We start from the raw sequence: 16,899 nt of genomic DNA, 5'->3' as shown, positions 1-16,899 counted from the left end.
GATGAGGACAAGTCCTGGCTCTGGTACCCCGGAGAGAGCCGAACGCAGCCTGGGCCTGCCGAGGCCCCGATCCCTGGCATCCGCCGTCCCCGGACCCTGCAGGCCGAAGCGGGGCGGCGCGGCCTCCCCACATGGGCCAAGGCGGATCGCGGCCTGCGGTCGCCGCTCTCCGCTCCACACCCTGACTGACCATTTTCCGTCCCCGCCGCTCGACCTCCCGCGGGTGTTCTTTAATTACCTCGACATTTGATAACCGCCGGTTATAGGTCAGACGATCGACGTGAGACTGATTTCACAAGAAAACAGTCTGGAATTCCTCAAGGAGCTTACCCTCTAGTATGGAGATAAAACGCAACAAACCGTAATGCAAGGTTTCGAGATAGTGAGGATAAGGGGCTTGAGACTGCTTTAAGAAAATTCGTTAATTCTGAATGAGGGATAAGTTGACTTCAGTAAGTCGCTAATATCTGAAGTGGGCCTTGAAGCTGCTCATTCCGAGACAGGAGCCGCTAGCCACGTATGGCTCCTGGGCTCTTGAAATGTAGCTAGTCCGAATTGTGATTTGCTTAAAGTGTAAAATGCACACCATATGTAGAAGATTTAATTAAAAAAAATGTAAAATAGCTCATTAGCAATATTTTGGATATATTGGGTTAAGTAAAATACATTATTAGAATTAATTTCGCCTACTTTTTACCTCTTTGATGTGGCTACTAAATTTTTTTAAATTACATACGTGACTTGTATTATATTTCTATTGGACGGAGCTACACTGAAACATTAAGATGAATTTCACGAGAAAAGATGAGTAAGGCCTGCTAAGCAAAGAATAAACACATCACCATCAGAATCTGTTTTTAATCTATAAATTTTTTCACATTCATTATTTCATCAACACATTTCCATAAAATTTTATTTTATTAAAGAAACTAAGACTAAAACAGAGAAGTGGCTCATTCCTCTAATATATGTTCATTGAGTTTCTGCTATGTGCCAGACACTATACTGTTGTTAGGAGCAATCGAGTTGCTTCCAATTCATAGTGACCTTATGTAGAACAGAACAAAACCTTGCCCAGTCCTGCTCCATTCTCACAATTGTTGCTATGTTTGAACCCATTGTTGGAACCATGTGTCAATCCATCTCATTGAGGGTCTTCCTCTTTTTTGCTGACCCTCTACAGAAGTAACATGCAAAGTAAGCCAGGCAAAGTCTCGCCATGTTCGCTTCTAAGGGCCACTCTGTACTTCTTCCAAGACAGATGTGTTCATTCTTCTGGCAATTCATGGTATATTTGATATTTTTTGCCAACACTATAATTCAAATGCATCAATTTGAAACACTATAATTCAAATTCAAATGCATCAAGTCTTCCTTTTTCATTGTCCAGCTTTTGCGTGCATATGAGGCGACTGAAAATACCATGGCTTGGGTAAGGTGCACCTTAGTCACCAAAGTGAGATCTTTGCTTTTTAGCACTTTAAGGAGGTCTTTTGCAGCAGATTTGCCAACATCAACAAATATTTGCAATAAAATGTGATAGATACTAAATTAGAGGGATATTCTCTGCACTGGAAGCAAAGAGAAGTTACCATGGTATGGGAGAGAGGTCAAAGAAGACCTCACAGAAGCCTTGAGGTAGCTGGTAGATGTTAGAGACAGCCCAGACTCTGCTACTCTTTAGGAAACAAACCAATGTGAGATTGTCACCTTAAGAAAAGGAGGCAAAATAGGCTTTGGCCTAATGGCATGACAGTAGGTCATTAATATTTAGTAAACCTCTACTTTATGCCAGAACCTTGCCTTAAACACTATAGGAAAAAATGTAAACTACTTTTATATTATGCTTTGATATGCCATCTCTCAGCTATCAATCAACAAACTCTGTGAGATGCAGCTATTAGCATTTATCTTAGTTTCCTATGCTATTATAACAAAAACACTCTAAGTGGGTGGCTTTAAAGAACAAGAATTTATTATCTCATACTTTTGGAGGCCAGAAGTCCGAATTCAGGATGTTGGCAGGGCTAGGCTCTCTCTCTGTTGGCTCTCTGAGAAAGTTCTTGTCTCTTTCAGTATCTGTCGCCCAGGCATTTTATGGTGTTCCTGACAATCCTCACAGGGTGTCTTCCCCCCTGTGTGTTTGTCTCTTTGTGTCTGTACTCCCTTAATAAAACACCACTCAGAAGGGATTAGGTTTAGGACCCACCCCACTCTGGTATGACCTCATTAGAATAACAAAAGAAAAATCCTATTTCCAAACAGGGTCACATTCACAGGTATAGGGGTTAGAACTTTAACTTATCTTTTGGGGGGACACAATTCAATCCAAAATAGCATTGGTTCAGGGGCATGAATTGAGCTAAGAGGCAGAATTGGGAATTGAGCCTTGGTCTCAGGCTTCTGATCTGATCCTGTCACCATAGTGGTAGCTTACCTTCCAAATAATATATGGACAAGTTCAAACTCCTATACAATGTTACAAGGTTGTTGTTGTTAGGTGCTGTTGAGTCAGTTCCGACTCATAGCGACTCTGTTGGACAGAGTAGAACTGCCTTATAGGGTTTCTAAGTAGCAGCTGGTGGATTTGAACTGCCGACCGTCTGGTTAGCAGCTGAGCTCTTAACCACTCCACCACCAGAGCCCCGTTACAAGGTAGAGTAATTAAATATTCAGCGAAATATTCCATTTTTTAAAAAATCCTTTCTGGTGGAAGGGTTTTGAGATCAACTTTGAAGGTGAAATGCAGGAAGCCATCCTAGATAGAATCAGATGGCATATGTGTACATACTGTGGCATCATGCAGGATGAAGAACACAGAGATGATGGAGTTATCTGTCTGTAAACCATTGCTGTCAAGTCCAACTCATGGCGACCTCATGTATTACACAGTAGAACTACTCCACAGGGTTTTCTTGTCTATAACCTTTTATGGAAGCAGATCACCAGGCTTTTCTTCTGTGGCACTGCTGTGTGTGCTTGAACTGCCAACTGTTAGGTTGGTAGTTGAGTGCAAACCACTTGCACCACCCAGGCACCTTGTCTGTCTATAGTAGAGAAGAAATGAAACAGGAAATTGATAGAAAGTCTAAAATTGTGGGACAAGTGTTTTTATTTGCTATGTCAGATAACAGGGAGTCACTATATTTAGTGTTTATAAGGAAATGATATATTCCTTGTATATCTAATGAGTCCAACTATATCACCCTAGGGGCAATTTCTGAACCATTGGCACAGGTGGTACAGTGCTTAAAAGCTATGGTGAGCTACTGGCAATGGGTTTAAGGGCAATTTTTGGACCATTGGCACAGGATGAAAACCAAACCAAACCTGTTGTCATCAAGTCAATTCCGACTAATAGCAACCCTATAGGACAGAGTAGGGTTTCCAATGAGCGGATGGTGGATTCGAACTGCTGACCTTTTGGTTAGCAGTCAAACACCTAATCACAGTGCCACCAGGGTACAAGATAGGGATCCCAAATTTAGGTGAGTAGTCCTGCTAAGTTGAGGAGGCATAGATTAGAATTCAGGATGATTGAAGCAGCTAGAATTTGTGGGCAGAGTGCCAGAGAGGAAAGAACTTTGAAGAGAAAGAGTCTGCCTAGGGGTCTTTTTAATCTTCGGCTGCATTCAAATATTTACACACATATGGTGAAACTCCATAAGACTGAGAAAAGCAAAAGGGGGTACAGAAAGAAAATTATCAGGGAACTCTAATACAAATAATTCCAAGAGCTCACACAGAGTTGATAATTGTTTGCATTCCTACCTTCCAAGGTGGAGAGACTTTACTGAGTACATGGGATGTTCAATGGAGATCCACAGAGGTCGTGCCTTAATAGGAGGGATAAAGTAGCCCTAGAGTAAAGACTACTTTAGATCTAATGTAAAAAAGCTTAAAGACAAACCTATAAAGAATCAAGCTAATCTGCAAGTAACCTAACTGCCTGCTAGACAAAGTTCAACACTCTGTAAATTAATACAACAAAATTCACACTCAACAATGTAAAATCACAATGTTTGACATTCAAACAATAATTACTAGACATGCAAAGAAACAGGAAAATATGGCCCATAACCCAGAGAAAAAATTAGTAAATGGAAACAAACCCAGTAATGACAGTGTTGATGGAATTGTCAGGCAAGAACTTTATAAACAATTATAAATAATACACATATGTTCAAGGACTTAAAGGAAAATGTGAACACAATGAAGAGAGAAATGGAAGACATTAAAAGAGTGAAACTTCCAGAAATGAAAAATACAATGCGTAAAGTGAAATTTTCACTGGGTAGAATTTGACACTTCAGCAAAAAAAAACAAAAACAAAAAACAGTAAACTTGAAGACATAGCAATTAAACTATTGCAAATGAAGCACAGAGAGAAAAAGACTAAAATGAATTAATTAATTAATAAATAAAAAGTAGTGTCAGTGAGCTGTGGGATAATATCAAGTGGTGGAAAACATATGTAATTGAAGTCCAAGAAGGGGAAGGGAAGCAAAAAAAACCCTGAGTAAATAATATCCTAAAAAATTTCAAATTTGATGGAAGCTGTAAACCCACAACCTAAGATGTTCAGTAAACTCAGAGCAAGGCTAACACAAAGAAAATTACCACCGAGACACATAGCACTCAAATTGCTGAAAACCAGTACTAAAGAGAAAATCTTAAAAACAGCCAGAGATAAAAGGTACAATGCACACAAAGGTACAAAGGTAAGAATTACATCAGACCTCTCATCAGAAACTATGTAAGCCAGATGACAATGGAATGATGTCTTTAAAATGCCGGGGTGGGAGTAGGTTGCTGTTAACCTAAAATTTCATACCCAATGAAAATATCTTTCAAAAGTGATGGCAAAATAAAAGCTTTTTCAGATAAACAATCTGAGAGAATTTGTTACCAGCAGACCTGCACTACAAGAAATGTTAAAGGAAGTTCAGGGAGGAGGAAAATGATACTAAATTCAAATGTACATGTACACAAATGACTAACTAGTATTACAAATGGTAAATACGTGGGTAAATAAAAGACACACACACATACACATAGAAGCCTTGGTGGCGCAATGGTTAAAGCACTCAGCTGCTCGCTAGCCACTCTGTGGAAGAAAAAACTTGGTGAAAAGACTTGGTGATGTGCTTCTGTAAAGATTACAGTCTAGGAAACCCTATAGGGCAGTTTTACTCTGTCATAAAGGGTTGCTATGAGTTGGAATTGACTCGACGGCACATAGTAACAACAACAACACATATATACCTATTTTAATAAGATAATTGATTATTTAAAGAAAAAATGATAACAATGTATTCTGGCAGTGATTGACAAAGCTTTTTCTGTTAAGGGCCAAATAGTAAATATTTCAGGTTTTGCAAGCCAGATGGTCTCTGTGGCAGCTACTCAACTCTGTTGTTGTAGTACTAAAGCAGCCATAGACAATACAAGAAGAATGGGTGTGGCTGTTTTTCAACAAAACTTAATTTATGAAAAAAAGTAGCAGGCCAAATAAGGCCCATGGGTTGTAGTTTGCTGAACCACTATGTTATGAGGTTTAGAATGCATGTAGAAATAAAATGTATGACAAAAATAGCACAAAAGTTGGGAGGGAGAAATGGAAGTATATTATCTTAAGGATCTTACATTATGTTGCCCGATTAGGGTCAGTGCCCTGGAACAGTCGAGCCAATGAAACGTACTCCAAGTCAGAAAGGGTGAGAAAGTTTATTTAGGAGGTGTCCACCAATGGGGAGTCCGAGAGCAATGCAGGCTGTCTCTATGGAGTCCCAAAAGGCATTTTTACATTACAGCTTATATATGATTTTTACAAAGGTTAGAAGTGTCTTTGTAGTCTGCAGATGGCATGGCTGGATGAGTTATTCATTACAAGGTAATTACAAGAGACTCTTTATCAGACTAAAGAGATAAATGCCGGACATCTCCTTATCAGGCTAAAGATATACATGTCAGATAGCTAGGCTCTAATCTTCCCATGAGGGGTCATAAGTCACAAGTGGCTGGACAGAGCAAAACAAAGTCATTAACAAAGTTATGTGGAAAGGAGAAGGCAGGCAAAAAAGAAAAAAAGAACTTATAGGTTCATCATGGCATTAGTTATGTCAAGCTCTCAGTTGCCCATTTTAAAGGAGAAAACATGCTGGGGAGTGTTAGGGTCACACATTATATGTGAAGTGATATAATATTATTTAAATGTAGACTATGATAGTTAAAGATATGATAGGTAAAACCTAGAGTAAACACACACACATGATAGAGAGGCAGAGCTAATAAGCCAATAGTGGAGATAAAATGGTATACTAAATAATTCTCAATTAAAAAGGTGATAAGAAAAGAGGAAAAAGAGAAAAAAACCAGATGGGACAAATTGAAAAAGCAAGATGATAGATTTAAACCCAACAAAATCTATAATTATTTTAAATGTATATGGTCTAAATGTGTCAATTAAAATGCATATATTGTCAGACTGGGTAAAAAAGAAAGACATGACTAGATGCTATATATAAGAAATCCACTTTAAATATAAAGACAAAGTTAAAAATAAAAGGATGGAAAAAATATAACATAATATACCATAAGAAAGTAGCAATGACTATATAAATATTTGGAAAAGTAGACTTCAGATCAAGCCATGGTAGTAGGGATAAAGCAGGACGTTTCATAATAATAATTGGATCAATTTTCTAACAGTGCATAACAGAGCTTCAAAACACATGAAGTGAAAGGTGACAGAACCGAAAGAAGAAACAAATTCACAATTACACTTGTAATTTCAATACTCCTTTCTCAGAATTGATAGAAAAAGTAGACAGGAAATCAATAAGGACACAGAAGGCTTGAATAACACTGTCAGCAAATTTTATCTGATAAACATTTATAGAGCCCTCCACTCAACAACAGAAGAATATACTTTCTTCCCAAGTGCACATGGAACACTCTCAAGCTATACCCATGCTGGTCCATTAAACAAATGGATCACAATGGAAATAAATTATAAATAATAATTGAAAATATTATTTATTATTAATCCTAAAATAGTTAAACATCAAACAATATACTTGTAAATAGAAATTTAAATTTCAAAAAATAAATTATAAAGGAAATAGGAAAAATTTTGAACTGAATGAAAATGAAAACATCAACATTTGAGAGATACAGATAAACAAAGGCGTAAACAGAAATTAAATGCTTATATTAGAAAAGAAAGAATGGTCTAAAATCAATGGTCTAAGTTTCCACCTTAAAAATGTAAAAAAAGAAAATAGACTCAAAATAAGAAGAAAGAAATCAATAATAAAAAGCAGAAGTTAATGAAATAGGAAATAGCAAACAATAGAGAAAACAAATTAAACCCAAAACTGATTCAGTGAAAAAATCAGTAGACTCAATAACCTTTCCTAGACTGATTAACAGTAAAAAGTAAGAAGACACAAATTATCAATATCAAAAATAAAAGGGTGTTGGAAAAATTTGGAAACAAATAATGGCGATGGTTGTACAACATGATGCATTTTATCAATGTCACAGAATTGTACGCATAAAAAATGTTGAAATGGCAAACGTTTTGTTATATATACACTTGCCATAATTAAAAAAAAAAAAGAATAAAAGGGCACTCACTACAGGTCCTTCATAAACTAAAAGGCTAATAGAATCTGATGAACAATTTTATGTCAATGAATTTGATAATTTAGAGGAAGTGGACAAAGTCTTTGAAAGACACAAGTTACCTAGTTACAAGAAAATATAGAAAACCTGAATTGCATTGCATCAACTAAAGAAATTCAATTTGTAATTCTAAACCTTCTCTCAAAGGAAATTTCATGTAGTTATTTTAACACATAATGGATTTATTATTATTTTTAAGTGAATTGATAAATATTTTTTAAATTTCTTGGTTTTAATTTCTAATACAGTGATATCAACAGATGTAACTCCCATTTTAAAAAAAAAAAAAACCTCTTTGAGGTCCTCAATAACTCTTAAAAATCTGTAAGAGATCCTGAGACCAAATGTTTGAGAAATGCTACTGTAGGACATTACCTCATTCCCACAAAGTGCTGTCACTCAGCTGCCATGATAAGATTTCAAAAGGCCATTCCACCATTCTATTAGGGCAGCTGCTTCAAGGTGATGGGGAACATAGCAAAAAAAAAAAAAAAAAAAACAAACCCGTTGCTGTTGATTCTGACTTACAGCGACTCTATAGGACAGGGTAGAACTGCTCCGTCAGGTTTGGAAGGAGGGCCTGGTGAATTCAAATTGCCGATCTTTTGATCAGTAGCTGTAGCTCTTAGCCGCTATGCCACCAGGGTTTCTGAGGGAACATAGTAAGATCAGTAAATTTCATCAGCCTGAGTCCATTGCTAGCAAATTTTTGTTGTAAAATGAACTTCCTGGTTAGAAGCAATCCTGTGTACAATGCCATGGTGGCAATACGGCAATCAGGAAGCTCGTGGTGGTTTTGGGATCGCTCCTTGTCTAGGGGCTTTTCTCAGACCCAGATGAAACTTACTCTTTGTGGCACTGTGGCTTCATTCTTTCATGTTTTATAAAACTGATACTTTTATTACTGAGAACACTTTCTACTCTTCCTCATCCTTGAATAATCTCCACTTAAATTTGCTTTTCTAGGCATTTCTGAATAGTATAATAAAAGAAAAAATGAGTTTTCATCAAATTGCATTGGCAATATGAAAATCCATGATAATCAGAACAGACGAGCATGCTCAGTTGGCTATAAACTAACTTGGGAAACTGCACAGGAAAAGAAAAAAAAAGGAAGATAGATGGTAACGTATTTGAGGGAATGACCGTGCCTTACTCAGTCTTTTGTGCTCGAAACCTAGCACTGACTATTGAATATTCAATGCATGTTTTTTTTTTTTTTGATGGACCCACTGAATACTGAATGAAGTTTCTTGAAAGTAAAAATCTTCCTAAGACATCTAGAAATCATCTTATTCCTTATTTCCTGTTCGTGGTTTAACACAGCAGACACCGGATGTTTGCTGAATAAAACAGACACCTGTAATTGGAATGAGAAGTATAAAATCTGAATTTGAAATATATTTTACTGTATCATTAATTAATGACTGAACTATACAATATTTATTTTCTTTAAATATGGTAAATATGGTAAATATAATAGTTATTCTTTTCAGGGGCAGTTTCTCTTTCTATTTTTGTGTTCAGTTACTCCCAAATTTTATTTATTACAATATCATCATAACAATAGGAATCTTTAAAATAAAAAGATTACTTAGAATTCCGCCTTCTAAGTAATAGGTATTTTGGAACGATCAGGGCTTTGGATAGCTAATGTGGATGAAAGTGTGATAAAGTAAGGGAAAAACACAAGTACTGAGTTCAAAATACCTAGATTTGGACACAGTCCTAGTTCTACTCTACAGGAATAAGCTGTTACATAACCTGCCTAACTACCCAGTCCAGCTCAAGTCTTCATCTACTGGTGCCTTCTGACCCTCCCAGGTTCCAAGGTTTCTTAAGGTCTCAGGCTTCCATACCTCATTACCTCTGTTTAGCAAAAGCTTGGGCTACAATCACCCAGGCTTGGTTTTCCATATTTGCTTCATCTAAAAATGGTATTTACATTTCTAGCAAAATACAAAAGACCTTCAGCTTGTAACAAGTAAAAGGATACATAAGCATCCTAAGTTGAATGCGTGGCTTGCAGCTGCAGGGTCTTGGAAAAGAGGAAAGGACTAGAGGTTAAGCAAATTAATCAGTTTGTGTTGTTGTAGATTCTATTACATTTGGTCACATCCAGGGCTAGGAGGGCTAATTCTGCACTGAGAGGATGTCCTTCATAGGCACATGAGTTTCAGGACAGAGAAAGAGTCTCATTGTCTCTAAGCAAGAAGGCCGTAGAGTCTGGCTCACTGACTGCCTTGGGACAAGCGGAGTTAAAAGGGAGCTGAGCCCTTAAAAGTAGGGCTTTCACTGGCACAACAAAGGCACCAGGAGGAAGTAAAGAGAGTGACCAGCGAAGAAGTCCTGATCCTGGTGAGTAGGGAGAAGGCCAATGGCATCTTCAGAATGGCTCAGAACTCAAATTCAGGATGAAGGGAAAAGTTAAGGAGGCCTGTCCTAGCCACTCAAGGAGGCTTCTGGGAGGATCACTTCAGGAAACAGTGGCCACCTAGGCAGGCTGAGAAAAACCGAAGGTCAAAATGATCACTAAGAAGAATCAGAGCAATGTCACAGAAATTAGTCTTGAAGCTGGGAAAAAGTAATTAAAAGCCACAAAGGTGTCCTTTAGTTGTTTATGGATATGACTGTTTGACTTTGAGACTGATATGTCAAACCATCCACAACTAAAAGATCAGCGATGTTCTCTTCTGTGTGATTGCTGAGTTATAAGTACTTTTTAAGGCCAGGTTAAAAAGTTGGATTAAATGGGAAAAATGACATTGCAGAGAAACTTTAAAAGTCCTTTCCCAGGCTAAGGGTGATGCAAGCTAAGCCAAATGGATGCTTTCACCTAGAAATTTGTATTAGCAATGGCTATGATTGTCCAACAGGGGTGATCTAAAGAGATTATTCATTAGTTTCCATGACATAGATCTCCTCAGCCTCTCTAGTTGCTCACCTTCCCAAAGCCTGTATCTTCAGCTTTCTCTTTGATTTGTGAGACTCTCAATGTCCTTCAAATTGATTTTATTACTATTATTTTAATTTATGTGGTATGTCATTTAAGTAATTTAAGTCATGTGGTATGTCTCTCCATTTATTCATACCTTGTTTTTATGTCATTGAGTATAGTTTTCTTCATGTAAATTCTGTATCTATTTTTGTTAAATTTATTTTATGGTTTTTGCCGTTGTGAATGGATTTTTTTTTTTTTAATTTCCAGTTCAAAATGGTTATTGATAGGATAGTGAAATACTATTTTTGTGTGTTTATTTTGTATCTTGCCAACTTAACAAACTCTTATTAGTTATGATAGTTTTTCGCCTATAGAATCTCTTGGGTTTTCTAGAATATAATCATATTGTCATATAAAAAATAAGGAATTTGGTCTTTTCTAATTCTTCTAAGTGTTTCATTTTTATGTCTTATTACCTTAGTTAGAATCTTCAAACAATGTTAGAAAATAGTGCTGGAGCCAGACATTTCTGCCTGATTTCTGATTTTAATAGAAGCTACTTCAGTGTTTCACCATTTAGTTTGATGTTCAGTTTTTTTAATTGAAATATGACATATATACTGAAAAGTACACACAACATATATGTACTGTTTAACAGATAATTATAAAGCAAAGATTTATGTGATCAGTATATACAAAAATTTTTTTCACGAAGATTAAGAAATAATAGATTACCAATACCAGGAAAGTCAGTGCACCACTCTGCTATCGTAACTCTGTTCCTTCCCCTCTTAATGATAACCCAGGCTGCCTAACATTCTTATTATAATTTCCTTGCTTTATTTATGGTTTTACCACCTATGTATGTGTCATGGATTGAATTATGCCCCCCAAAAATGTGTGTATCAATTTGGCTGGGCCATGATTCCTGGTATTGTGTTATTTTCCTATATGTTGTAAATCTTGCCCCTATGATGTTAATGAGGAAGGAAGGGTGGCAGTTGTGTTAGTAAGGCAGGACTTAGAGTCCACAAGGTTGGATTGCGTCCTGAGGCAATCTCTTGAGATATAAAAGAGAGAAGTGAGCAGAGAGATAGGGGGACCTCATACCATCAAGAAAGTAGTGCCGAGAGCAGAGCGTGTCCTTTGGACCCGGGGTCCCTGCGCGGAGAAGCTCCTTGTCCTGGGGAACACTGATGAGAAGGCCAACCAACAGAGAGAGAAAGCCTTCCCCTGGAGCTGACACCCTGAATTTAGACTTTTAGCCTGCTTGACTTTGAAGAAATAAATTTCTCTTTGTTAAAGCCATCCGCTTGTGGTGTTTCTGTTATAGCAGCCCTAGATGACTAAGACAATATGCATCCCTAAACAATGCAGTCCTGTTTACCTTTTTTGAACTTTAGTGAATGGAATAATGTTACATGGTTCTTCTTATTCAATATTATATCTGAAATTCACCCATGATATTTCATGTGATTGTAGTTTGTTCATTTTCATTGGTGTGAACACTCCACTGTGTGAATATATCACAACCTTTTTTTCGTTGCTGCTATAGATGAACATTTGAGCTATTTCCTGTTTTGGTTATTATAAACAGTGCTACCATGACTATTCTTGTACATTTTTTTGGGTACAATGTGTATGAATTTCTTTAGGATAAATACCTAGTAGTGGAATTCTGGAATGCAAGTATGCATATCTTTAACTTTACAACATAATGTCAAAACTTTTTCCAAAGTGAGAGTTCCCATTACTCTGCATTCTTGCCAATATTTTGTTTTATTGGACTTCTTAATTTTTGCCAATCTGATGTGTGTTTAATGTATTTTTCATTGTGATTTTAATTTTCATAATTTCTATTGAGGCTGAGAACCTTTGACATTGAAGTTCCTCTTTTGTGAAATTCCTCTTCTAGTCCTTTGCCCATTTTCCTATCAAGTTGGTTTTTTTCTTTTTGATAATGTAGAATACTAGGCTTTGCCATTTATATGTGTGACAAATATCTTTTCATGCTCTGTGGCTTGTCTTTTCATTCTCTTGTAAGGTTTTTCATTGAATCAAATTTCCTAATTTTAATGCAATTTTATTTATGAATCTTTTTTTTTCGTGGCCAGTGCTTTTTGTGTCTTGATTTTAAAAATTCTTCCCTGGTGAGACTTCATCTTGCTTACTTTGGACACATCAACCAGAAAGACCAATCATTAGAGAAAGATATCATAATTGGTAAAGTAGAGGGTCAGCAAAAACGAGGGAAACCTTCAGTGAGATGGATTGACACAATAGCTGCGATAATGGGCTAAAATATATCAAAGATCATGAAGATAACACAGGATTAGGCAATGTTTTATTCTGCTGTACCTAAGGTCGCCATGAGTTGGAGGTGACTGGAGGGCGACGAAAAACCACCACCACCACCTCAATACATTGTCTTACACTCTTTTTTAAAGTTTTTAGTTTTGCCTTTCACATTTAGTACTTCAATCCAGTCAGAATTGATTTTTGCATATGGTGGGTGAGGATAAAATTTTGTTAATTTTCTGTATGGAGAGCTAATTTTTCCAGCAGTATTTATTGAAAAGTCCACCCTGATCTCATCGATTTGCCTTGCCACTTCAGTCATATATAAGTGTCCACTTATGTATTGGGGGTTCATTTCTAGACTCTCTTTCCTTTTCTAGTGGCATATATGTCTGTATCTGTGTCAATAACAAATAGCATTAATTATATAGTTTTATAATAAGTGTTGATATTATTATAGTCTTCTATCTCGTTTTTCTTCTTTAAGAGTAGCTTGACATTTATTAGCCCATTTATTTTTATATCAATTTTACAATCAACTTTTCAAATTCAGAAAAAATAATCTGGAATTTTGATTGGTATTATATGAAATATATAAATAAATTTGGGAACAGCTGACATCTTTATAATAGTCAGTCTGCCAATCCATAAAAGTGGTATTGCTTTACATTTATTTAGGTCTGTTTTTTTTCTCAATAGGTTGTTATTATATATTTTTGTTTATTAATTAAGTAAGTACCTTATTGATCTTTTAATTCACTGCTGTAATTATTCATGTTACCTCCCCCTGCCACACACATAGTCTGTATACTGGTATAAAGTACGTACCTGGAACAAATGCAAATCATATTCTTTAATGTAAGGTTGTCTTAGTTATCTAGTGCTGCTATAACAGAAATACCACAAGTGGATGGTTTTAACAAAGAGAAGTTTATTTCCTTACAGTAAAGTAGGCTAAAAGTCCAAATTCAGGGTGTCAGCTCCCAGGGAAGGCTTTCTCTCTTTCTCAGCCTTCTCATCGGTGTTCCCCAGACTAGGAGCTTCTCGGGCAGGGATCCCGGGTCCAAAGGACGCGCTGTGCTCCTGGCACTGCTTTCTTGATGGTATGAGTTCCCCCATTCTCTGCTTGCTTCCCTTTCCTTTTATCTCTTGAGAGATAAAAGGTGGTGCAGGCCACACCCCAGGGAAACTCCCTTTACATTGGGTCAGGGATGTGACCTGAGCAAAGGTGGTATTACAATCCCACCCTAATCCTCTTTAACATAAAATTACAATCACAAAATGGAGGCCAACCACACAATTCTGGGAATCATGGCCCAGCCAAATTGATACACACATTTTTGAGGGGACATAATTCAAACAGTGACAAAGGTCCTAGGTAGGAGAGATTTGAAAAAAACACAATAGGTGTGATATACTGATTTCCAAAAGGACAATCTATTAATTTTTTTTTTTTTTTAACTTTTCCTGCCTATGTGCATAGGCCGTCTGTTGCCAGTTGGTATCACTAGGTCAGGTGAATGGATGGCTCTGACTGCATTCATTGTAGAGCATTATTTGTATCTGGTTCCCTCTTTGTCGTAGGTTTCTTTCTTTATTGTTCACTTTTGGAAAATCCTAAGAAAAGAGTAGCAATTTGACCAAAGACTCTGTTCTGCTCCAACCTAGTTCATTTCTTTTAGCCCTGATGGAGCCAAGATCCTTCAGATGAAGCCAAGATCCATATCAGATTATTTTACAAAGTACAGCTGGGTAGGAGTCCCTTCATCAAATTCCTCTCCTCTGGCCTCAGCTTTTGTGGAAGTTTATTTACTTTGAAGATAAGACAGGTACTTGAATTTAATTGAAATGCTCTGTGTCTGTAAAGATATTTCTCCTTTAGAGATGATTTCTGTATTTCCTGAGCAGAATCACACAGCTTTTTCTTACCCAGAGGAACACATTTGCTGCCTCAGCATCCTCTGCAGAGCTGCCTTCACCTCCTGGTTCTTGAGGCTGTAGATGACAGGGTTCAGCAAGGATGTGATCACACTGTACTGAATGGAGACCACTCGCTCCAACAATGAGCCTGAGGGAAGGCAGATGTACCTGAATAGAGCTGTCCCATAGAACAAGAGCACCACGGTGAGGTGGGAGGAGCAGGTGGAGAAGGCTTTGCCTTGGCCCCCAGAGAAGTGGATGCTCAGGATGGCAGAGATGATTCTGGAGTAAGAGAAGAGGATCAGGGGAAGTGTCAGCAGCCCCAGAAATGCACTTGACCCAGACAGAAGCAACTTGTTGGCAGTGGGATCAGTGCAGGACAGTGGGAATAGTGAAGGCAGCTCACAGCTGAAGTGGGAGATGATGTTGGACCCACAGAAATGTAACTTGTGGATGAAAAGATTATTCACTAGTGAGTTCAGAAACCCCATCGCCCATGCTGTACTGACCATTGCAGTGTAGAGAGGCCTGTTCATGACCACACTGTAGAGCAGAGGGTGACAGATGGTGGCATAGCGGTCATAGGCCATGGCAGAGAGCAGACAGGCTTCGGTTCCCCCAAAGAGAGTGAAAAAGAAACTCTGGGTGATGCAGCCCAACACTGAGATGCTTTTCTTCAGAGACAAGAAGTTCTGTAGCATCTTGGGCACAGTAACTGAGGAGAAGCTGAGATCCAGGAAGGACAAATGTCCAAGAAAGAAGTACATTGGGATGTGGAGGTGAGAATCAACCCTGATTATAAGGATCATCACCAGGTTCCCCATCAAGGTCAGGAGGTAAATCACCAGGAACAGCACAAAGAGCAGAGCCTGGAGCTGGGAGTCACTGGACAATCCCAGGAGGACAAACTCAGTAATAATACTGACATTTTTCATTGTTGCTTAGAGATTCTGTATCTCAAGAGAAATGGATAGTTCTCCATTTCTGGGACATGGATTTGAGTCATTTACGGTGAACAGGAGCTCTATACTCACAGACAGTACATATACTTCTTCACCTATAGACCAAAATGGGAAACTCAGGGTAAGGAAGTGTCTTCTCAGCTACAATCTCTTCACTTGCCCTTTTCTACCTTCTGGCACTGTTCTGTCATGATCTCTATCCTTCATCCTACCTTATGGCCCTTTAGTAATTGTACTTAGTGCATACAAATCAGGTAGGCCTTGGAGTCAAAACAAGGGGAATCGCCCCAGTAGCAAAGTCTGGAAAACTCTCGAGTAAGGGATGGGAGGCCATGGGAAGCCCATGGGAAACTGATAGTGATGTTGTTGTGAGGATATTCTCATAATGGACTTCCACTCCTTCATTTTACAAATGAAGAGAATGCATTACCTAAGGTCAAGTGAGGCCAAGGCTGGGACTACAACCAGACTTTCTAACTAACCTGATATGCACTGCAGTGCACCACATATAGGGAGTAATCAATAAATATTTCTGAATGGATTGTTTTGAATTGATTGTTAGGGCTGAGTCTTGTATGGTCAAGAGGTCATCTGTGACTTCACTAGTAGGAAGCTCACTTAAATTATACCCCAACATCTCTTTGCTCTAAAATGTAGAAAGTGGTCTCTGTGGTTCTGTGCCAGCTGATACTGAAGCATAAAGAGCACTGGTCTTAGAGTCAGAACCTTAGTTTTTGTTCTGGCCCACACATTCTAGCTGTATCATCTGGGAGGAGCTACTTAGTTTCTTTAAGCCTTACCTTACTCATTTGTAAAACTGGGCAAATGAAATGAAAACCTTTGTAAACCATATAAGCCATAACATGTTCTGCAAAAATCAAATTTATATATGCATAAATAAAGATTGACATAGAATATTAAAAAATAGAAATGATTTCTCCATTGGGTAGTAGATTTATGGACTTTTTTTACTTTTAAATAGTTTCTATACTGTAAGATTATTTTTCATTGTATACTTTTTTTGTGGGAGTGGGTAAAGAAAAAGACTTTTCCATTGTTACTTTTTTTTTTTTTTTTTTTGGTAAAGAA

The 16,899-nt window shown here is 37.6% G+C and overlaps 1 protein-coding gene across 1 annotated transcript; it reads right to left on the bottom strand.

Moving 5' to 3' along the window:
* Positions 1–14,853: 14,853 nt before the first annotated feature.
* On the bottom strand, positions 14,854–15,787 carry LOC101356749 (olfactory receptor 8S1-like). Its single transcript, XM_004384594.2, has one exon. The coding sequence runs from the start codon at positions 15,781–15,783 to the stop codon at positions 14,854–14,856; it is 930 nt and encodes a 309-aa protein (XP_004384651.1). The 5' UTR covers positions 15,784–15,787.
* Positions 15,788–16,899: the final 1,112 nt, after the last annotated feature.

The sequence above is a fragment of the Trichechus manatus genome, unplaced genomic scaffold (assembly GCF_000243295.1).
Source record: "Trichechus manatus latirostris isolate Lorelei unplaced genomic scaffold, TriManLat1.0 scaffold00123, whole genome shotgun sequence".
NCBI lineage: Eukaryota > Metazoa > Chordata > Mammalia > Sirenia > Trichechidae > Trichechus > Trichechus manatus.
This window is presented reverse-complemented; position numbering and strand designations above follow the sequence as displayed.

Bases quoted from the DNA above. Each gene is read 5' to 3' on its own strand.
- LOC101356749 (XM_004384594.2), bottom strand. From the start codon at position 15,783: ATGAAAAATGTCAGTATTATTACTGAGTTTGTCCTCCTGGGATTGTCC.